Source organism: Rhagoletis zephyria, unplaced genomic scaffold (assembly GCF_001687245.7).
Source record: "Rhagoletis zephyria isolate East Lansing unplaced genomic scaffold, Rhagoletis_zephyria_1.1 Rzeph_scaffold_01030, whole genome shotgun sequence".
NCBI classification, from domain to species: domain Eukaryota; kingdom Metazoa; phylum Arthropoda; class Insecta; order Diptera; family Tephritidae; genus Rhagoletis; species Rhagoletis zephyria.
This window is the reverse complement of record NW_016158114.1, coordinates 36,702-59,727: the sequence shown is the minus strand read 5'-3', so window position 1 is coordinate 59,727 and position 23,026 is coordinate 36,702. Positions and strand designations below refer to the sequence as shown.

Here is a 23,026-nt window from a genome sequence, read left to right as displayed (position 1 = left end):
TTGGTTAATGGCGCCAATTGATACATTCACATTGCAATGTTCACTGAATTTGCGTAAATTTATTTGGGTGGAAGGAGAGGGTTTTTTTGGTAATCGTTTTCAATTTCAATTCGATAATGAAAAACTGAAAAGTGCTAATTGCTATTAGCATTCATGAGTTTTAATCCTTTTAGACTCGGTTGCATAAAACGTGCGACAAACTTTTTTTTTTATACTTCGCTAAAAATATTGCCTCGGGGCTTTAAAACTAGAATTTTAGTGTAGAAGAAAACTTTTAAACGAGCTTTTTTCTTGAAGCCTACATATTGCATCCCCTTGTCTGTATATATGGAGAATGGTTCCGTGCGCAGAAGAAGAAGAAGTAAGTGGGGAAAGCTACTCACTTGGGATGCCTTTGCGTACGGTTCAAATTGCAGCTCACGACGTTCAGATATTTATATCTACGTCTCCTCTAGGTCGCGACTAAACACCCGTTTGGGAGCGAACTAAAGTGAGAAGGCGAACCATCTCGGGTGCGCTTGGTTTGGGGCCCGCCACGTCAAAACCCCGCCCAATGAAAACAGAAACTATGACCCTCTTCTTTTGATGACGACCACGGCAAATATATAAAGGCCTAGGATTTGAGTGCATCCATCTGGAATATACGGGCCCTAATTGGGGAAGGTGCCTCTGCCCGGCTGGTTGATGTCCTCGGGAAGACAAAGGCTGACATTACCGCCATCCAAGAAATGCGATGTACGGGGCCAGACAAGATATACGTGGAACCGTGCGACGCCTACTACAAATGTGTTGGATTTTCGGTGGGAGAGAGACTTCGTCGCAGAGCACTATCGTGCTTGGCGATTTCAATGCCAAGGTGGGCAAGGAAGGGATTTTTGGCGCCACTGTCAAAAAATGCAGCCTCCACGACGAAACGTCCGATAACGGACTGACGCTGATCGATTTCGCTGGGCCCGAAACATCTATCAAGCTACGTGGCTGGCTCCGGAACGAATATGACCGACAGGAAAAACGGCCGAAAATTTTACCAGAGAGTTAGGCGACTTACGGAAAGTTTCAAGACCAGGACGAACTCATGTAGCAACAACCATGGCGACCTAGTGACCGATGTCCAGAGCGTACTTAAATTATGGAGAGAACACTTTTCCACCCAATTGGATGGCAATATCACTGAAAATAGTGGAGTTAATGAACCCGCTGGCTCGGTCATGTCTTACGAATGCACAGAAAAGCTTCTGCGCTGAAAGTATATGTACAACGTGGATCATGATGTTTGTAGCAGAGGAAGATGAAGGTCTTCTCTGGCATGGAAAGATAAGGCGGAGAAAGACTTGGCTTTACTAGGAATTTCCAACGTCATTTGGCTCCGAAGAGAAACGACTGGCATGCTCTATTGTCTTAGCCACAATCGGTAGGCGGTTACAGCGCCATCTAAGAAGAAGAAGAGATGCCAGCGTTAGTATTCCACGTGGATAATGCGCCTCTTCTATTAAGGGTTCGAACACTCCATGTGCATACACTAAAATCTTAACCCTTTGAATGTTCTTCGTGATCGTCATTAACCACGCAACAACGTTTTTTTTTGTATAAAACAAATACGTCGTAGTTGCCCCATTTCATATCCCTCTGCCGTGCTTCAAAGCTCCATACTTAAACCTTAAAGTCCTTCCAAATTACAGCTGTTATTGAAAAAGTTGTTCATTTGCAAATAAAGATTTATAGCAAAATGATTTAACACTCTTGCAGCAATTAACTTCATTTATCACCTTACTATGAAACGACATACATACATACTTTTGCATTAACTAACCTTTTCTGTTATACGTAATGCCAATGGATGTATAAATCATTGAACGCATCTATGGCAAGTCACAACCAATGGAATAAAATTAAATTAATAAAAAACGATACATGCTATAAAATTTAAATATTTTACGCATTTTTAAGATTTACAGATTGCTAAGAGAAGACAAATTGAAAAAAATCGTGTACCTTGTCGTTTTCGAACTTAATTTGCTATTGTGAAAATTCGTACGAATTTAGCATTTTTCTAGCATTTCTTCTTTTTTTTTTAGCAAAGTTCAACCTTCAAGCAAAGTAGAAGTGGATTGGATGTGAATATATGCATGAAATTTAAATTTTTTGTGATCGAGATTTTTTTTTTTTTAACTTAATAAAATATGAAGCTAAAAGAGAGTAAAAACTTGATTGGCTTAACCACCTTAACGATTTTGGTTGAGCAAAATAAATAACTGCGAAAATTTAAGAAAAATGGGTATAAAATTAGGGCCGTAACGGTTATGAACTCTATAATAAAAATCATAATGTATACGCTAAAATTGAATTTCTATTTTTCCGAGCAAGAATAACCGTTATTTTTGGATTTTCATTTTTTTCCATTAATTTTTCACCGGTGGTTTTGATTTTTAATTTTTTTCGGCCAAATGATAACCATTAGTTTCACATTTAATTTTTTAGATCATAAAAATAGATTTCAAATGGTCAAAACAACGTAGTCTTCTATATTATGGTTTAAAATTATAAAAAAAAATCATAAAAACGATCGAAAATAAATAAAAATCCAAATATAGCGATTATTCTTGATCGACAAAAATCAATAAATTGCGATTTTGTAATGATCCAAAAATAAAAAGCTTAGTATTTAACGGTTATTTTTGCTGCCTGTGACCCCGTACAAAAATCAAATTTTTTTTAACGAAAACCAAAAAATATGTATTCGATTTCAAAATATGAAGTTTATGTACTAATATTTATAAAATTACAAATTGTAAATTCAAAAACTTTAAAATATGCAGACACTAAATATATTTTAATAATAATCTCATAATTTTAAGTTGAAAAAAAACAATTAAATGAATCAAATTTTTAGAGTCTTACGTTAAAAAACGAAAATAAAAAAATTAAGAATTTAGTTTAAATGTTTTAATATTTTTTCTTCAGGCCGTACTTTAAAGCTAAATAAAATATAAAATTACAAATTCTGAACTCAAAAATTTAAAAATATTAAAAAAGACGCATGTGTATATGTTTTTAAGTTAAATGTATGAATTTTCAGACTTTGTTATTCCTTTATAAATTTCAATGAATTATAGGTACTTCAATTTAAAAATTACTAATTCCGATTTTAAACATTTAAAAATATTTAAGTTATATGCATAAACATTATACTTATTTTAATAATACTTTCATAATTTAAAGTTAAAAAAAGGAAACCTAGTTTTCAGGCTCGATTGCTAAATAACAAAAATAAAAACATTTAAGAATTTTAATTAAATATTTTGGTTTGAACTTTAAATTTAAGTACCAATATTTAAAAAAAAAAATACAAATACTGCCTTCAAAAATTTAAAAATATTTTAAACGGTATATGTTTTTAAGTTAGATGTATGAAATCAAATTTATTTTAATATTAATCTCATGCAATGAAAATAAAGAAAAAGTAAATATGATTTTAAGACTTTATTATCTTCTTATACATATATAACAAGTAAGAAAGTCTAAGTTCGGGCGGAGCCGAACATTAAATACCCGGCGCAAGTATTAAATATATGTTTTTCCACCTTTCCGAAACCTTCCGCTAGATGGTAAGCCGGGGTGTATACATTTTAAGTAAATTAGCGTCCTTAAATTTCGAAATATTGCANATTTGTGCGGCATATTCGGGCTATCATCCAGATAGTTTATGTGAAGTTTGCTTGAATTCTGAAAAGGGGGCGTGGCGCCTCTATTTTATATATAAAAATTAGTCAGTTAGCTTATAACTTCACCGAATTCAACCAAATTTATATAGCATATTAGGGCCATCATGCAGATATTTTATGTGGAGCTTGCTCAAATTTGGAAAAGGGGGCATGGCATATGTATCTTATTTATTAAAATAAGTACATGTTTTAGGTGTGAGCTTATAACTCGAGAACGGCTTCACCGCATTCAGCCAAATTTATACGGCATATTCAGGCTATCATTCGGATTGTTTATGTGAAGTTTGCCCAAATTCGTAACTAAAATTTTTATATTGTGTATCTCTTGAAATAGTTGTGGTAGAGTACTGGAAATTGGTATAGAGGTGTATCAAATAATTCCATATTCATGGAGAAAAATGGGCGGTATTGGAAAAGAGGGCGTGGCACCTCCCATCTTACATATAAAAAATGATTGCAATGCATTTCAACCAAATTTATACGGCATAGTCGGGCTATTATGAAGATGGTTTGTGTTAAGTTTCCCCGAATTCGGAAAAGGGGGCGTGGCACTACCCATACTAACAAACATTTTCATCTAGTATATCTCTTGAAATATTTGTGGTAGAGAACTGGAAATTGGTATAGAGGTATATCAAATAATTCCATATTCATGGAGAAAAATGGGCGATATTGGAAAAGAGGGTGTGGCACCTCCCATCTTAAATATAAAAGTGCACGAATTCTACCAAATTTAAACGGTATACAGTATATTTTGCTTAGCTGCACATCCTTCTTTGCACGAAAAACTTGTGCACTTAACCGAAAAAGGCACCTAAGCGAATTTACTACTTCAATGAGGAAGGTATCCGAATCCCTATGAAACCAAATATTGGCGGAGCACTTACCATGTAGAAATTACTGCAAGCGAAATTTTTATCGAATGTTATCTAATTATCTATATAACTACATACAGGCTACAGTTGATAGCCATTTTCGTTGTTCTGCGAGATGAGCAAAATAAATAAAAGGTTGTAAAATTAGGTAATGTAGGGCCAGTGCAGGTAAACGTAATACTTTCATTGATAATTGATACTAGTCGCACAATTTTTAAGGCAGGTATCGCCAATGTGCAGGTATGTTGAACGCATCTATCGGAGTAGTTTCCTTATAAATGTTAAAAATAATGCTTTTGATGCGCATTTTGGGGTAGGTATCTTAAATTTGCACTTAAGCATAGAGGCAGCAAAGCAAAATATACTGTATTCCGACTATCATGCAGATAGGTTATGTGAAGTGTGCCCGAATTCGGCCCAGCGGTTCATGATATATATCAGTTTATGTCTGTCACATAAACCACGTATATGGTACAACAGCAGATACATGAAAAATCGAAAACATAGTGAAAAATTGTTGTTTTGATGTGCTGTGTTTATTTTTTCTTCGGATAAATTAAGTCAAATATAAACATGGCTGCAATATAGTAAAAATAAAATAAAATTTCATATAGAAAAATTCCAGGATTTTTCATTCATTTTGCAATATTTAGTGTAGAGAAGCACACCGGGGTACCGCTAGTTTGTTTATAAATTTGATTGAATTATATTTAAGTTTAAGCATTTACATTTTTATATATTTTTTATGTTTACAATTTTACATTTAAAATTTTTAATTTTTAATTAAAAAAATATTTAAGAATTTAGTTTAAATATTTAAATTTCCTTTAGTTTGAAGTTCAAACATTGAACTATTAATTGCAGTAATAATATTTATAAAAATTGAATTAAAAAAATTTAAATATATTTTAAAAGATATATGTTTTTGAGTTGAATATACGAACATTAAATTTATTTTAATAAATATATCATACATAAAATTTCCAGGTTCCTAGACTAAATAAAAAAAGTATACAAATTTAGTTTAAATACTTGAGATTTTTTAAGTAACTTTCACTGTAATATTCAGAATAATAGTTAAAAAAATGAGATGAAATGCTTAAATGAAATTCCGCTTATAGCGTTTTTGTTTAAAATAATTAGATTCATTCTTAATATTTGATTTTTGGTAAAACTCAATAAAAATGTTTAAAATTTGTATAACATTTTTAAATTTTTTGTCTAGTTAAAAATAAAATTTTCTAAAAACTTATGGCCTTATTCATAAAAAATAAAGTAGCTTTATAAAAGGTTTATAAATTGAAAAATGTATGGAAACGTCAATTTATAAAGCTCTTTAAACCTACTTTATTTTTTATGAATAAGGCCATTAAATTTTATCAACCTAATTGTCTTGAAATTGTTTCATTATTTGTAATATTTTTCTTCTGAAAGTGTTCACATTGTTTACATCTCATTTTATCCCTTTACCTAAAAATCCTTCTACCCATAAGCCAAAATCGTCCGAATCGAAGTTAAGTAAACATAAAAGAAATTGATCACATGACTGCTACATGTTGTAGCAACAACAACAATAAACCCAAATAATAATAATAATCTCATGTAGGAGTAAGTAATTCACCAACTAACTCTCTGCCTGGCCAGTGTCGCTGTCCAAGTGGCCTGACATATGCATTGCAAATACGCCGCAGGATAACAATGGACAGGATAAACAAACAAACGGTTGACATGCACTCAAATTGGTTTTGCGCAAATATGAGGAAAAAATGCATTCAATTGAAATTGGTAAAACAGCTGTTATTTTAAAAGGAAAAAGCTCAAAGCTTTGGGCAAACACACGCGTACAGCGAAGCAAATGGTTAAACATGAAAATATTTTGTTAAGAGGTGAGGAGCAGAAATGAGAATTGCGTAAAAAAACTTGTTTGCATTGGAAAGTGAATGCTTGTTATTTGAATTCAATCGGGCAGCTTCAACAACACTCACTTCCGAGGGAATTTCAATACAATTAGATCTGAGTAGTTACTAGAAAATGTTTAACTAGAAATGCAGAAAAAAACACTTAATTTATTTGTCCAAAATTTTTTTTTAAATATTTAATGCATTACAAATTCCCAGTTATTTTCCCATTTGTTTTTCGCCATGGCCATCACTTTCCTTGTTTTCCTACGCACATTTCTCACAACGGATGCGGTTGCACTAAATCAGTGGTTGCACATTTGAGAGTCGTAAACAGACACATTTAGTTGGCGCCATGCATTTTCTCGAATTTGGCAAAAGTCAACGGGAGATAGAAATTTAAATAAATATACATAAAGTGCATAGTTGTATACATAAATACAGTTCTACAGAAACTGATAATGAAAAACAAAAGGGATGTTCCCTTTTCGTTAATTGATATCATTTTCTTGGTTAAATTTGATGTGATTATGAAAACTTTCGTAAATACAAATATTTGCTTCAATATTTCTGAACGCTATAGGTAATATTTTACTTTTGTATCTCAAAAAATGTCGTAGCAATCCTTATTTAAATATGTGTGGAGCTGGTGAAGTACAAGCGCCAACTTTTATTATTTGAGTGTATTTAAAAAATTAATATTTTTTTTTTTACCAAAGTACTACATTTAAACGAAAAAAATATACTTTTTCGCTACCTAAATTTTTAAATACGCAGAAGTAGTAAAAATAATAGCCTATTTCCACCAAAAGCTTAACTGCAGTTAAGAGATCAGGTAAGTCGCAATAATTTTCCTTTCCCCCTTTTTATTTGTTTAATGTTAAATAATTTTTTTTATTAAAGTCTAGTTAGTTATGTATATAATACTTAAGCACCATATAAATCCACATTTAAAACTTTGAAGACAAATTCAACAAATTTTCACTACAACAATAAACTTTTTATTTATAATTTTTAGAAAATTTATAAGTACGCTGTTTCGTGCCGCATTAAGTAGAATAAAGTGCAAGTTTCAAGGGGCTAAGAATTCGTGTTAATTTTTTTTTTTGTAATTTTTTGAAAATTTTCGAACACAGTAATTTTGTATGGAAGAAAATGCGTGACAGCGTCAGTAAACAAATTTCGAAAACGGACACTATAGACACTTAAAACAAGAAAATTGTCGTTGCACAAGTTTATTGAATTTTTCTAACTTTTGTACAAAGTTAGAAATTTGGATTTTCATGGCTCTTTTTTAGACCGTATCATTTTGCCGCAGGGGGGTACGACTGGTACACATAGTACCAGAAGCACTTTTATTTTATTGAGAAATTGTTTAAAAAAATAACTAATTCTCGTACAGTAAAAGATGCTTTTTTAATGGAGATACAGATAAACGGAAACTGAAAAAATATACGGGCGTTATATATAGGTATACCTGGAATATTCGGCCATTTAGTGGGAAGGTGCTACTGCTTTTCCACCACCATGGAAAGTCACGAAGCACGGTGTGCAAAATGAACTTTTTTGTGACAAAATTTGATATCTCGAAAATGAGATCAACTAGCGAAATAAATTTAACATTTTTTTAAAGCTCTTGAGATAAAGAACTCAAAAAATAGCTACGTTCAATAAAAACAAAATTACCTTGACCTTTAAAATATTCTTCAAAAACTGAGGATTTTAAATTTTTCTCTGTTTGACTTAAAATTTATAAAAAGTTTTAAACATGTATGTTTGCTGTACTATCATCAAGGAATCCAACTCCAGGGTCGCAAAAACCAAAAAAACTCAGTTTTTTTATAGTTAATCACAGGGTAAAAAAAGCAAACAAAGTGAAAAATCTAAAATTTCATTTTGAAGGTAATTTTAGAATTCTTGCTGAATAAAAAAATGACCATAACCTTAAAAATTATTACTTTTTATTTAAAATATATTTTTTTGGCTTGGAAAAAATTGTAATGAACTTAAAAAAAATTAAAATGTGTTTTTCTGTGCTTCTGGCCCAGAAAATGGATTCCTTGATGCCAGAACAGCAAAAATATCGAGCCCTATTTCCCGAATTCTCTGTCTTCAAAGCATTGAAATAAGTTGAATCTACATACTTTGCTAGCGGATCTCGTTCTCCAGATATTTAATTTTGTCACAAAACAAATTAATTTTCCACACTGTGCGACATTCAATGCCGCCGCCTTCTATAGGACCGCAAAATATGAAGTTTATTTAATCTCGAGTTAGACAAGTTGTCGATTTGTTGGTTGAGAGCGTAAAAAAAAAATTATAATAATAAAACAAAAACACTGCAAATTCGGACCCCAAAAGTCTAATAAAGCCATAAATTTCTTAAAGTATAATTTCAGATTATTAAAAGATAAACGAAAAACGAGTCGGCATTGAGCTCTTCAAAAATGTCACTTCTCAAATTATCAGAGCGACAAATCTTAAACAATTTTCATGCAGAACCAGTCAGTAGTCCAAACATTTTGATGCTTTTTTTAAATGAATTTTTATTAATTCCAAATTGCTCTCATTTAGCTAATTTATAAATAGACACAACTGCGGCTATCCACGAACTGGGATTTCCTGATGGAGTCTTAGTTGAGCTACTTAGTTGAGTCTATTGAGGGCTTTCTCGATGCGTCGCAAAGTTTTTTGCATTCTGTAGCAAAAAGTAATTTTACCCGATTTGTGGAAATATACAGTTATTGTTTCAACTTGCATATACACTGAGAAAAGAGTTTAGTTACGTCAACTAAATATGTTTTTATCAACACATGATTTGGTTATAGGTACATTATTTGTTTATAGTTACCAAATCATGTGTTGAGAGGAATATATTTGGCTGACTTTTTTCTGAGTGTACATTTCTTCTGCTGCCAGATACAAAAAAAAAAAAATGTGACTATTATTGCTTTGTGAAGTTGGCTTTGCTTTTTATTTTTTATTGCCTCTTTTTTTAATTTGAAAAGCAGAATTTAGTTGTGAGACGGGTTAGTTGTCGGACCTGTATAGTTGGATTGAGCTAATGATATCAGCGCTAATGCTTCATTTTATTTGCTCGATATGTATGTATGTATGTATGTATATTATAGAATCGCGGAACAAAAGACTATTGCAGTGAGTAAATCACAAAAACCCGATCATGGAGGTGGAAAAAATGGTGGTAACTAGTAAAGAAGAAAAGAGAACGCAGCTAGAATGGCAAAAGTTCCGGTAAAATTTTTGGCAACAAGTATTCTTGTATTGCCTTTATTAGGGATGCTTAGAGTGCAGAATTTAAAGAAGCCGCGTGTGCTTAGAAAAGAAATCATATAAAACTGTGCAGCATCGGCGTTTAGACAGACAGAAGTCGAAAAGTTTTCAGTTGAACTACTCACTTTAGAAAAAATGGTAAATATTTGATGATTGTGAAAAAATAAATTTTAAAAGTGTTAAATTGAAAAGTAGTATAATAATATGTACATATGTCATCAAAGAAATTTGAGAATGTGCATTTTCAAAGTGCAAGGAAATTGCGAAAATTTTGCATGCCGAAATAAATAAATTTTTTTTTTTAATTAAAAATGATGGAAACGGGAAAATTGGGTGGCTGCAAAAAGTTTTGCTAAAAAAGACGATTTCAACAAAAAAAATAAATAAATTTGAAATAAAATGTATAAAAAAAATACTTTTTTAAAATGATATAAATAATTGACTGAAAGAACTATAAACAAATTTTAAATATTAAAATAATAAAAAAAATTTACTGGAATAAAATAAAAAAATACGAATTGGAACACTGATTTCCTTATAAAACCGCAAACATTTTTATATAAAAATACTAACTAAAAATACGGAATTTTTAAAATTGTATGGAGATGATTAAGAAATAAAAATAATATAATCCGCAAAACCTGAATAAACAAAAAAAATAAGTTAAAAATAAAACTGAATTAAAAATTTGACCATGACTGACATCTGGATTGTGTAGATAAAAAATGAAAGAATATTTCAACAATAATTTACATAGTGAACAAGTAATTTTTAAGCAAAAACAAAACCGACTTCAATTATCCAAACTTAGTATAGCATCACCCTTGAGGTACCACCTTTGCGATGAAAAAGGAATTATTGAAATCAGTTAACGTGGTCCAAAGTTATGCGGCAATATACATAACAAAAAATAATTATAAAAAAAAAAAATATTCCGACGAACTGATAACTTCCTCCTTTTTTCGAAGTCGGTTAAAAATTACTTTTTCTTTCTGGCAGTTTTCAAATAAAACCAAAAAAGAACTATAATTATCATAAAATAAAAAATCAAAAGCGAAAGCACTTTTTTTTTTTATTTTTGCAACAAAAACACGAATAACTTAATAAAAAGATTCAACTCGAAATACGGACGCAACATTTTTTATTATTACCAATTAAAGTTGTTTTTTCTTTTTTCATGAAAATTTTTTGTTTATATTTTGATTTTTACAAACAAATTTTTTTGTTTTTTTTTTTACGAAAATTGTTTGCATGCATGAGGTTTGGCTGAATTTTATGAGCATATTTTCGAAATTAAAATATTTTTTCATATGTTTTTACATATGTTTTTTTTTTTATTTTTGCGTTTTAAAAATAGGGGTTTTAACAGTACCTACTAGTTAAAATATATTTAAAAATTCCTATAAAACACTAAAAAAGTCACTACCATATTTCGTATCCATTTTGAATTTATTTTAATCTTTCAAAATATAAATTTTTTTTAAATGCCAAATTTAAAAATTATATTTTTTTATGTAAAATATTTATATTAAAGAAAGTTTTGCCAATACATTTATTTAGATATGCATAATTAAATATTTAGTAATTCCACAAATTTCTCCCATTTTCACTTTAACTGTTACTATATCAATAAAACAATAGCACTTAAGGCAAAGCGTATTAACCTGTCTCTCCCACTCTTCCAGAAATTCTTCGCCATTGCCGCCTTCGCCGCCGTGCTGGCCTGCGCCTGCGCTGATGTTTCCGAACTTGGCTATGCCTACAGCCAACCCGCTGCTAGCGCTCCAGTAAGCTCTTACTTTGCACCAGCTGCCGCTGCTCCAGAGCCAGCCTATGCTCCTGCTCCCGCCCCAGCACCAGTCTATCAAGCTGCCCCATCTGTTCCCGTCTCATCGTACATTCCACCTGCTGCCACTGCTCCTGAGCCAGTCTATGTGTCCGCTCCAGCACCAGCACCAGTCTATCAACCAGCCCCAGCTGCCGCTGCTCCAGCTCCCGTCTATGTTTCCGCTCCAGCACCAGCTCCAGTCTACCAAGCTGCCCCATCCGCTCCCATCTCATCGTACATTCCACCTGCTGCCACTGCACCTGAGCCAGTTTTCGTTTCTGCCCCAGCACCAGCTCCAGTCTACCAAGAAGCTGCTTCTGAGGTCTATGAGCAACCCGCTCAAGATGGGTACAGATACCGTACCGTCCGTCGTCGTGTCTACAAGCAACGTCGTTACTAAACTCAGTTTTTCAATGTATGTAAAGCTTTAGAGCTCAGCAAGCATCGCGTGAACAACTGAGAGGCTTTCGTAGCGAATTAGTTTTTTTAATTCGCTTGAATTGTGTTGTTAACTATTTTTTCGAAAAATAAAATCCACATTTAAAAATACAAGGTATTCTTTTTTCTCAATTAAGGTTCAAGTAGAAGGTCGTCTTGGGAGACGTTGATGTGGTTTTGCAGGCGTAATAAATGAGCAACAGCAAGCTTTTTGGATTAGATTGCTATTGCGACACCGCACTCTATTTTAGATCCATCGTTTTAGAGAGAGAGATAGTTGGCTTGACTACTATGGGAACTGCATCTGAAAATTGATTTTATGGGTCATTTATGCTTAAGGATATATATTTTCAAAGGCAGAGAAACCATATACTTTTTCGGCCTTCTTTATGATGGCTATTTTTTCGATTGGCAGGTAGAAACAACATACTCGTAGGATCGACCGCATTAAAAAAAAAACTTCTTTTATCATATCTTGCATATGTATTAAGTTAGGGCCGGAGTCGGGATGTTCCGAGTGATCGGCTGCAATTACACGGGTACCAGGGCAGTCTTTCAGTGGCGAAGTTTAAACCACACTGAAATACCCGGCTATTTAAAGAGATATGTATCTAGTATAAGGCTGTTTAGAACTAGTCGACCAAACCACCTTCCTTTGGCATTGAGGACGTTGTGTTGGCTATGAACTTTGGTGGCGACTGCGAAGCGGGTGGTGATAGAAAGAACTAGCTACGAAAGCTAATCTCTAGAATTGTCGTTTATTAACTGTCTGAATTAGTTTAGAGGCTACTGAGTCGAAGGCCCNTGTGGTTTTGCAGGCGTAATAAATGAGCAACAGCAAGCTTTTTGGATTAGATTGCTATTGCGACACCGCACTCTATTTTAGATCCATCGTTTTAGAGAGAGAGATAGTTGGCTTGACTACTATGGGAACTGCATCTGGAAATTGATTTTATGGGTCATTTATGCTTAAGGATATATATTTTCAAAGGCAGAGAAACCATATACTTTTTCGGCCTTCTTTATGATGGCTATTTTTTCGATTGGCAGGTAGAAACAACATACTCGTAGGATCNGATAGATGGCTTGACTACTATGGGAACCATGATTCAATAATGAAAGGTTTTGTAAGAAAAACTTTCTCTCGCTNTAAAAAAAAAAAACTTCTTTTATCATATCTTGCATATGTATTAAGTTAGGGCCGGANAATGTATGTAAAGCTTTAGAGCTCAGCAAGCATCGCGTGAACAACTGAGAGGCTTTCGTAGCGAATTAGTTTTTTTAATTCGCTTGAATTGTGTTGTTAACTATTTTTTCGAAAAATAAAATCCACATTTAAAAATACAAGGTATTCTTTTTTTCTCAATTAAGGTTCAAGTAGAAGGTCGTCTTGGGAGACGTTGATGTGGTTTTGCAGGCGTAATAAATGAGCAACAGCAAGCTTTTTGGATTAGATTGCTATTGCGACACCGCACTCTATTTTAGATCCATCGTTTTAGAGAGAGAGAGATAGTTGGCTTGACTACTATGGGAACTGCATCTGGAAATTGATTTTATGGGTCATTTATGCTTAAGGATATATATTTTCAAAGGCAGAGAAACCATATACTTTTTCGGCCTTCTTTATGATGGCTATTTTTTCGATTGGCAGGTAGAAACAACATACTCGTAGGATCGACCGCATTAAAAAAAAAACTTCTTTTATCATATCTTGCATATGTATTAAGTTAGGGCCGGAGTCGGGATGTTCCGAGTGATCGGCTGCAATTACACGGGTACTAGGGCAGTCTTTCAGTGGCGAAGTTTNATCGGGATGTTCCGACTGATCGGCTGCAATTACACGGGTACCAGGGCAGTCTTTCAGTGGCGAAGTTTAAACCACACTGAAATACCCGGCTATTTAAAGAGATATGTATCTAGTATAAGGCTGTTTAGAACTAGTCGACCAAACCACCTTCCTTTGGCATTGAGGACGTTGTGTTGGCTATGAACTTTGGTGGCGACTGCGAAGCGGGTGGTGATAGANATAAACCGCATCCATAGGCCCAATCGTCACACGACAGTTCGGTTTAGTCAANTATTTAAAGAGATATGTATCTAGTATAAGGCTGTTTAGAACTAGTCGACCAAACCACCTTCCTTTGGCATTGAGGACGTTGTGTTGGCTATGAACTTTGGTGGCGACTGCGAAGCGGGTGGTGATAGAAAGAACTAGCTACGAAAGCTAATCTCTAGAATTGTCGTTTATTAACTGTCTGAATTAGTTTAGAGGCTACTGAGTCGAAGGCCCGTAGGAATTTAGGAATAGCAGACCCAGTACAGGGTAGCAAGTTGAAGGCGCTCAAATAAGTTTTTCCACATGCAACACTGTTTATTTGCTGCCATCTAAGCTGCAGTTGCGGCATTTTGTTTTGTTGTATGTAAGACCTATTCTACAAGCATGTCTTTCTAGTGGCCAATACTTCTACCCTTAACCTACTTAGTAGCTCTGCTGTTCTCTTACTGCTATAGTTAGACCAAAGCTCTCGTGGTATCCTGCAATTCTAGATCTCCCACCATTTCCTCCTTGCAGTTCCCGAAGATGCAGATGGACTTCTGTTTGCATTTGCCTGAGGGGACAACCCAGTACCGCCACAGATTAATCTCAACAAGCTTCCGCCTTGGCCAGTTGGTATGCTCTCCCGTTGCCTTCTATGTTTCTATGGCCGGGAACCCAGACAAGAGAGATGGACATTGACTGAGATGTCGAGCGTAGTTATATCTTATACTATACAGTAGATGGTACAGCCAGGGGTGCTGCCTGACTCTCTGAGTAAATAACTGCTCTTTCTTTCCTGGTATCACTACATTCTACTATTCTACAGGCTTAACATACATATGCCCAGAGCTTCAGCCTGAAATATGCTGACATGGTTTACCAGCCGAAGGCGCCGATTGACACTAATCTACTTGGAATATACCTCTGTCCCTACACCGCAGTCCATCTTGGATACGGATGGCTTCCTTATCGGCAGCTTGTCCCCACTGGATGGAAACCACACACGTAGATTCAAGCCAAAATCGAGGCTTGATACCATCCGTGGTTTTATTTGCTATCGAGGTAAGGCTTAATATTGAGATATGTCCGAGGGTCCTCGATGTCTAGTGGACAGACTCTCTGAGTCGTAGTGCTGAGTTCATCGCGTTTTTCTTTAGGCAAACATCAATGGAAATCATATTGGGGTCTAAATTCAGTGCTTCTGCGGGGCAGGATTTCAGTGCCGCAGTTAGCCCCGAGCATGCTGCTACAAAACCTTATATAAGAGTTGAATGGGCTATAAAACTGCATACCCAAAATTAAAAAAAATAACGAAAAAAGTGTGAAATTTTGATGAAACTTTGTTGAGTTTTATAACTAAACGGCAGACTCAAAATTTTTAAAAATTCTGAATAAAAAGTTCTGAAATAGAAGTGATGAAAATCCTGTTGTTTTTTTTTTAATTTATAAAATTCGAAACTTTGTGTTTATATTGTTTTCTTTTTTTATAATAATAATTAGAAAAAATAATAAAAAACTAAATTGCCAAAACCTGTTGTTGTAGCGGTGTTGTCCAAACTTGTCAAATATATCGATGTGGTATAGTTCTGATAAGGTGTATACTTGTATTTAACATAAGGAAATAATATAAAATACAATTAATTTAATTGATGGCTTTAAATCATAAGAATCGAAACATTGGTCCATTAGCACAGAGGGTAGGTAAATTACCTTAATTAATTTTTGAGCAAATCCAACAAAAAAAATTTGCGCTAAAACTTAAAATCATAGGTCAGTTACCTTAGATTTGCTGGCAGAAATTTTTCACACGCTTTGCGTAGAGCTATACATTTGATAATGCATTTTAATTTGATTTGTCTCAAAGAGTATCAAATAAAATATCAAACGATTCGTGGCTTTTAAGTACCTTGAGCTGCCCTCGCTTAACTTAATTAGCGATTTTGATGCAAAAAGCAAATATCTACCTACAAACCTACATAACCGTATTCATAATGTAGTGTACTTATTGTTGCTATCCGCTTTTTATCTTCCTTTCACGATGTTTTGTTTATGGTTGTCATACAAAAAAAAAACAAAAAAGAAATATTTCAATCCACTAAACAAATGCAGCATCTTAAGTTGGGCGTTGATATAAAAACTGCAAGACGACAACGATTAACCAGACACAAGTCGAACACAGTTCACTAGAGTAACTAATCCAAGCAAACAAAGCAAATATGGTAAGTACCTTAACTGGAAAAAAAAAAAATNCAGTTCACTAGAGTAACTAATCCAAGCAAACAAAGCAAATATGGTAAGTAACTTAACTAGAAAAAAAAAATATTTTCGACTAAAAAGGACTTTAATTTGCAGAAATTCTTCGCTATTGCCAGCTTAGCCGCCATATTGGCTTGCGCCTGCGCTGACGTCTCTGAGCTATCTGGTTATCACTACCACCCGCATCACTATAGTGCTCCATCCCATTCGTACATTCCACCGGCAGCTACTGCTCCTGAACCAGTCTTCGCTCCTGCGCCTGCTCCAGCACCAGTTTACCAGCCAGCTCCTGCAGCCGCTGCTCCAGCTCCAGTATATCAGCCAGCCCCCGCCCCTGTCTACCACCCAGCCCCAGCTGCCGCCGCCCCAGAGCCAGTCTATGCTCCAGCCCCCGCAGCAGCTGCTCCTGAGCCAGTTTACCAACCTGCTCCAGCGGCCCCTGAACCAGTCTACCAGCCAGCTCCTGCTGCCCCCGCTCCAGTCTACCAGCCAGCTCCCGCTCCATCAGCTCCAGTGTCATCTTACATTCCACCTGCACCTGCAGCAGCAGCTCCTGAACCAGTGTACGCCCCAGCTCCAGCCGCCGCTGCCCCCGAGCCAGTCTACCAACCTGCCCCAGCACCAGTATACCAGCCAGCTCCAGCCGCAGCAGCGCCAGCTCCAGTCTACCAACCAGCTCCAGCTGCTTCCCAAATCTACGAGCAGCCCGCTGAGGATGGTTACAGATACCGTACCGTGCGTCGTCGTGTCTACAGACAACGTCGCTTGTAAGCTGGAAAGTTTCGAATATCTTGTAGATATCGCAGAGGCTTAAAAGGCGAATTGATTTTGTAATTCGTTGGAATTGTTTTATTATCCAGTTGTTGTTTTTTAATTGTTTAAAATAAATTGTTTGATATATCGAAAAATAATGTATTAATTTTCAGCGAATGTTCAAGGCTCTACCAAAAAGAGATATAAGAATTTGTACTGTTAGAAAACAAGCTCCCTTCCTTGACTTTGGTGCCGTCCCGATACAAAACACGGACACTGAACGCACTATTCGCCACTTCAGGTCGTCAAAAAGTTCGATCCCGGAAGTAGTTCTACAGTTTACCTAGGAAGCAATGACCCGCCAGAGCAGCAATGATGTTAAATACATATATCCTCCATTCATCGCGGTTATAAACTTCGAGACCTTCTACATCCCCCTTAGGCCAAGTTTGCCCAAAGATCAGACAGGTATATTTCAGTAGTTGCTGGACAATAGACAAGTTCCCTCTAGGGTAATGGCTATCGGACGCAATAAAGTCTGGGGCAACTTATATGCAGAAATATTTTTGCGTAGAGTTGCCGTCATTCTACTATTTTTTTTTTTAATCTACAAGTTGATCAAATATTTTAGTACTGATAGCAAATGAATGGTGTAGGAAAAACCGCTAATGCGAACAAATTAATTGATAGGGTTACCACCGTAACGCTTATGACCTTTAAAATAAAATTCATAATTTAGCAGTTAAATCTCGATATTTTTTCCGAAAAATTTAAAATTCAAGGATTTTGCAATAAAAATTAATAAATATTTTGATGCATATTAAGCGAAAGCTTGGAAAATTTTTTGGATAGGGTTGCCAACTGTTGTCAAATACGATAATTTAGTTATTTAATGGTTATACTACATTTTGAAGCAGGTTTTTCAAGCGAAAGGTAGCTCAGTCAACTTTTTTGTTATATTTTTGAAAAGAGTTGCCACCATTCGAAAAGCGGAAGTTAATTTAATTAAATTAAAAAAAAAATAGAGATACAAAATATGACAATATAAAGCCAGGCTAAAGTTGACGATTTTTCAGAATAACGTGTTCGGTAATATTTAGGAGTAGGGTTACCAACAAAAAAAACGTCTTTAGCTCACATTATAAAATGTACATATTTTTTTATATCTAAACAACTAAAAAAAATTATTATTTTTTTTTGAAATTACATATTTTGAAAAAAATTTCATCATTTCATAATCTCACTACCCGCAAATTTGAAATTTTTAATATTTTTGTCTTTTTTAGAGAATTTAGTTTTCTTTCTCACATATGTACATACATATATGCGTAGTACAACGTATATTTAGAAGTATGTATGCAAGTAAAAGCTAAACCGATAAATGATTCTCAAAGCATAAAAGTGTTCTAATTTCCGCATTTTAAAGTTTTAAACCGCTTTTGAGCCTTTCAATGCAATTAACATAAGTGCATATAAGCGCAATATGCAATACGGGGGGCTCCCCTTCTTTCCCACCGAAAAAAAAACCACAAACACATCTACCAAAGTTAGCCAATGCTGACTGCTGCTACCAACACTGCGGATCTAACACCGAGCACACCACCACGCACACCACCCCGCACACTACCCCGCACACCTCCACACACACCGCAGCACAGCACTAAATTAGTTTCCGACCCCATAAAATCGACGGCGGACTCTTAATTTATCGCCTCATTAAATGCGAGCAGCTTCCAATTGTTTCATGCAACCGGCGGCGTTCGAAGACTCAGCAACAGCCAACAGCCAATGGCCAAGCGATAAAGCCACATAGCGATTTACGCCTACTAACGCGTGTATGCTTTGTTAATGTTGATGAGTGGGCAGAGGCGCTATGATTGCTAGTGGGCGCAGGGGTAAAAGGTGGTACAGCGCGTACTTAAAGCTTGTTGCTGTAGTTAGCCGGTGCGCTCGACTGCCGTTTTGCTTGGTCGTTGTGTTGATTGCTAGCGATTTGCATAAATTCTAAATCGGTTTTAAATTTATTTGTTCAAAGCTTCCGCTCAGCGCTTCTCCACGACCACGACCACATTAGGGTGGTCTAAAATAAGTAAAGTCGGGCGCATAAAATATAGTTACTATAAAAATTTGGTTAAATAAATGATTGGGTATTATTATTGGGAATCTCCTGAAGAGGAATAGAGTTTCCCGATCAAAAAATATTGATTTTTAATGAATTCCATACCATTTCTACGAAAAATTGTTTTTCCCCATATAAAATACATTGAAAACTTTGAGCGACCTCAAAATATTTTTTTTTTCAAAATAAAAATATAGTGGTATATTTTTTTCGGTATAAAACAATCTTAGGGAGCGAGAGCATAAAAATTTATTTTTCACATGCATTTTTGGACCACCTTAATGTACATACATACACCATCATCACACTACTATTAACCACCATCTGTGGTTTTTCTACTTTCATTTTTGTTAAATTTTTTTTATAATATTTTTTTTTTGTTATATTTAATAGCTTCTTTGCTTCTCTATTTTTTTTAAGTTCAAATGCATCTCAATTTTAGCTGCCCATCGTTTCTAGGTTTGGTGGCCTTATCGAGAATGCCACGCGTGTGTATAATTATTTGTTGCTTTAAGCTATATTTTTTTTTATATAATTTATTAATTATATGATTTACAGTTTCATGAGGAGGCATATCAGGCTTTTTAAAATTTACATATTTTAAAAGGTGGCAGGCTAATACACATACATATATAAGGCTAAAATTTCGACGGCATATTTGTTTTCGACCATTGATCTATTCTTAAGTGATTTAAAAAAAAAATATGGCCGATTTTCCGTAATTTTGATTATGTTTTTAAACTGAAATTATATTTGAAATCTAGGTTTATTTGTATTTGTGTGAGTTTGGCTTCTAGATTATTCTCAAAAAGGAGCTGAGGACTAAATCCGCGCTTGCATTCATTGCATACTAAAAGTGCTTTACCCGAAAAAAAACTAAAAATATATTTTTTTAAGCCTATTACCTAAATATGGCCTTTCAAAATCTGAATTTTTGTCGAATTTATGTTGTTTAGTAAAAAATCCCAATTCTCTTAAATCTAAAAATTTTTTGTTTGTTTAATATTCTTTAACGTTAGTTTAATTGTTTAAAAATGTTTGCTCTTCAACTTACACTTGAAGTCATTAGTAGCAAATGTATGTACATATGTAACTTCTTAATTTCTTAGCTTCTTCACCCTTTCTGTTAATGTTCATTTTCCAATAATTCTTTCCGTTCTTTCGAATAGTCATTAATCAATTTGTACTTCCCCTTCCTCGTTTCGACGCTTTGCTTCACACTTTGTTAAATTCAAATTGTTATTTATTATCTTTGAATGGCGTTCATGGCTGAGTTAAAGAGACTTGCTACAGGTGTTTTTTGCGAAGACAATTTTTGTTAACGGCTTAAGAAGCAAAAAGAAGAAGAAAAAAAACGTGAGTGTTCCTCGTTTATAATTTTAGTTTTTTTTGGTTATTTTTTATTTCGTGTGTTTATCATTTCGCCTGAGCCTAAACCGATAAACGTTTGTAGTACCAAAAAAGAAGATTTAGCTTTTCTGAATTTTTTTTAACTTGCAGTTTCATACAGATATCGCTTTTAACATCTGTTTTTTTTTGGCATACATGTATGTAGGTATAATGTATTATAAAATAAGTTATAGGAAACTAAGTATGTTCTTATGCCGAACCAGTTTTCCCTGCTGGCTAACTCAAATTAGGCAGCTAATTAAAATTAGGCAGCTACTTATTTAATTGAGTGCATTGAACTGCCACTGCTCATCAGCAATGGAAACTTTAGAAAATGAAAGTTTATTTATTTAGATTCATTAATTGAGACAGTCAAAGATTGCAGTGCAAAATCATATATAAAGTACGCAACTATTGTGGCTTAACAAACACAAGTGGATTGCACTTCACTGGAATAACTAAACCAAACCAAACAAAGCCAAAATGGTAAAGTTCTTATTCACCAAAAAAAAAAATCAAAATTAATAATTCGAAATCCTTTTCTCTCATTTCCAGAAATTCTTCTCCTTTGCCGCCTTCATAGCCGCATTGGCCGTCGCTTGCGCTGACGTCTCCGAACTGGGTTACGGCTACCAGCAGCCGGCAGCTAGCGCTCCATCTCGTTCATACATTCCGCCAGCGGCATCTGCTCCTGCACCAGCCGTCGTCTCTGTCCCGGTACCAGCACAAGTGTACCAACCAGCTCCAGCTGCCGCTGCACCAGCTCCGGTCTTTGCTCCCGCTCCTGCTCCAGCTCCTGTTTATCACCCAGCACCCGCTGCAGCTGCTCCAGCTCCAGTCTATCAGCCAGCTCCTGCACCATCAGCTCCCGTCTCATCTTACATTCCACCTGCACCGGCTGCCGCAGCACCTGAACCCGTTTACGCTCCAGCTCCAGCTGCCGCCGCTCCTGAGCCAGTTTACCAACCAGCTCCAGTTTACCAACCCGCACCAGCGGCACCTGCGCCCGTGTATCAACCAGCTGCTTCCGAAGTTTACGAGCAACCCGCACAGGACGGCTACAGATACCGCACCGTCCGTCGTCGTGTCTACAAGCAACGTCGCTTCTAAGCATCGAAACCTAATCTAATAACTAAAAACCTGTAAAGACCTATTGCTCTACTATGTGTTTGTGAGAAAATAAATTTGACATTACCTACCCACCAATGTTTGTTGAAAGAAAAAACACTGACTTCGTAGCCTTTTCAAAATAGCAAACTCAATGGGCTCAATTAGAACTGAGACTGTAGATCACAAAATGCTGGTTAAGATGCATCTAGCTGGCTATAACTCACACATTGGCTGTTTGCTCCTTGGAGGAACCATATAAGAATCGAGCCTTACGCAGCTAGCGAGTTCCAATTGATTTCAAAAATTTTGTTGGACAGAAATTCCGTATTATGAAGACATTGCCTACGCCTGTATGAAATATTCTTCGAAGTCCTATCGATTTTTCGGGCCTTTCCTTTCTTCCGATTCCTGTCTCATCACGGTATCTGCGACAGAAGTCATTACATTTCAGGCCCGGCTATAGCTCCGGTAACTTGCCGTTGTAGTCGCTATGAGATCCTTGGTCTATGAAAACATTGAGGAATTGGGGTTATCCGTTGACAAATGAAGGATCAAGCCGGGCGAGATGTTTCACCTTTCGTTATTTGTTCCCCAAGCAAAGGTTGAGGCTAACAGTATCACCATCGTGAATGAAGAGCAGGAGATTGATAGCGAGAGGTCGAAAGGTATCACTTCCAAAGATCATTGGCAATCAAGAAACTTTGTCTCTCCATATCGAAAAGGAAGTTTTGAGCCCAAACGCTTAGTACCAGCAATCAACTCGCCAAAAAGGTACACATTTTCATGTTTGCTCTTTTGCACTGCGTTCGTATTTCACTTCTTCATCATATGCTTCTTCTTCTCTACCTATTGTTAGTTAATTTAATGTATGCATTACCTCTTTAATAAGCCTGGCCTTTCAACGCTTGCCAATTTGACCATGACTTTGAGAAACATAAAACAAATTTCGCGTGCACATTTTTTTACTTTTAATTTTATTTTCGGGTTTCATCAGCATTTGCCACTCACGCTTTACTCTGTAGGTCAGTTATTCGTCTTTGTTTGGCATCATCAATTCCATTTTGAATAAAACCAAATTCACAGCAGCTCAAAGATACATTTGTTACATTTTTGACAGCTAACAACTTAATTTAAGTCAAACAAATGGGCGCGCATTCGCGTAAATTATATGCATTTGTTCAACCAACAATGGCTGCGTTTAATGAGTGCAATAAAAACAATAGAAACTCAAGTGATTCCCATGTCCAGCTCAGTTCCGTATTAGATAAGCAATTAAGGGGAGTAATTTAAGCTAATAAATAGGTAGTAA

At 35.2% G+C, this 23,026-nt stretch overlaps 4 protein-coding genes across 4 annotated transcripts in view; all 4 read left to right on the top strand.

The window, feature by feature from the left end:
- The first annotated feature begins 9,732 nt into the window (after positions 1 to 9,732).
- On the top strand, positions 9,733 to 12,014 carry LOC108362521 (cyclin-dependent kinase inhibitor 1C-like). Its single transcript, XM_017615552.1, has 3 exons — positions 9,733 to 9,747; positions 11,472 to 11,620; positions 11,771 to 12,014. Exons 1-3 carry the CDS (start codon positions 9,733 to 9,735, stop codon positions 12,012 to 12,014), a joined length of 408 nt encoding a protein of 135 aa, XP_017471041.1.
- A 3,033-nt stretch (positions 12,015 to 15,047) lies between these two features.
- LOC108362520 (uncharacterized) lies at positions 15,048 to 17,117 on the top strand. The gene is made up of 3 exons (XM_017615550.1): positions 15,048 to 15,152; positions 16,443 to 16,663; positions 17,012 to 17,117. Exons 1-3 carry the CDS (start codon positions 15,048 to 15,050, stop codon positions 17,115 to 17,117), a joined length of 432 nt encoding a protein of 143 aa, XP_017471039.1.
- A 2,805-nt stretch (positions 17,118 to 19,922) lies between these two features.
- Positions 19,923 to 21,717, top strand: LOC108362519 (vitelline membrane protein Vm34Ca-like). Its single transcript, XM_017615549.1, has 4 exons — positions 19,923 to 19,936; positions 19,983 to 19,998; positions 21,163 to 21,308; positions 21,408 to 21,717. The coding sequence occupies exons 1-4, from the start codon at positions 19,923 to 19,925 to the stop codon at positions 21,715 to 21,717; spliced, it is 486 nt and encodes a 161-aa protein (XP_017471038.1).
- Positions 21,718 to 22,905: 1,188 nt separating this feature from the next.
- The window catches only part of LOC108362518 (uncharacterized), a 1,036-nt gene continuing 915 nt past the window's right edge, over positions 22,906 to 23,026 (top strand). The window contains exon 1 of the mRNA XM_017615548.1: positions 22,906 to 22,998. Coding sequence (XP_017471037.1) covers positions 22,906 to 22,998 — 93 coding nt within the window. The remainder of the gene's footprint in view (positions 22,999 to 23,026) is intronic.

What these genes read in the sequence shown, in the direction of transcription:
- LOC108362521 (XM_017615552.1), top strand. An exon ending in GCTGCTCCAGAGCCAGCCTA is followed by an intron (nt 11,621 to 11,770) that starts TGCTCCTGCTCC and finishes CCCAGCTGCCGC; the next exon opens with TGCTCCAGCTCCCGTCTATG.
- LOC108362520 (XM_017615550.1), top strand. Translation starts at nt 15,048, where the DNA reads ATGGCTTCCTTATCGGCAGCTTGTCCCCACTGGATGGAAACCACACAC. An exon ending in TGGTTTTATTTGCTATCGAG is followed by an intron (nt 15,153 to 16,442) that starts GTAAGGCTTAAT and finishes TTTAATTTGCAG; the next exon opens with AAATTCTTCGCTATTGCCAG. An exon ending in GCTGCTCCAGCTCCAGTATA is followed by an intron (nt 16,664 to 17,011) that starts TCAGCCAGCCCC and finishes GCCAGCTCCAGT; the next exon opens with CTACCAACCAGCTCCAGCTG.
- LOC108362519 (XM_017615549.1), top strand. An exon ending in GCATCTGCTCCTGCACCAGC is followed by an intron (nt 21,309 to 21,407) that starts CGTCGTCTCTGT and finishes TCCAGCTCCTGT; the next exon opens with TTATCACCCAGCACCCGCTG.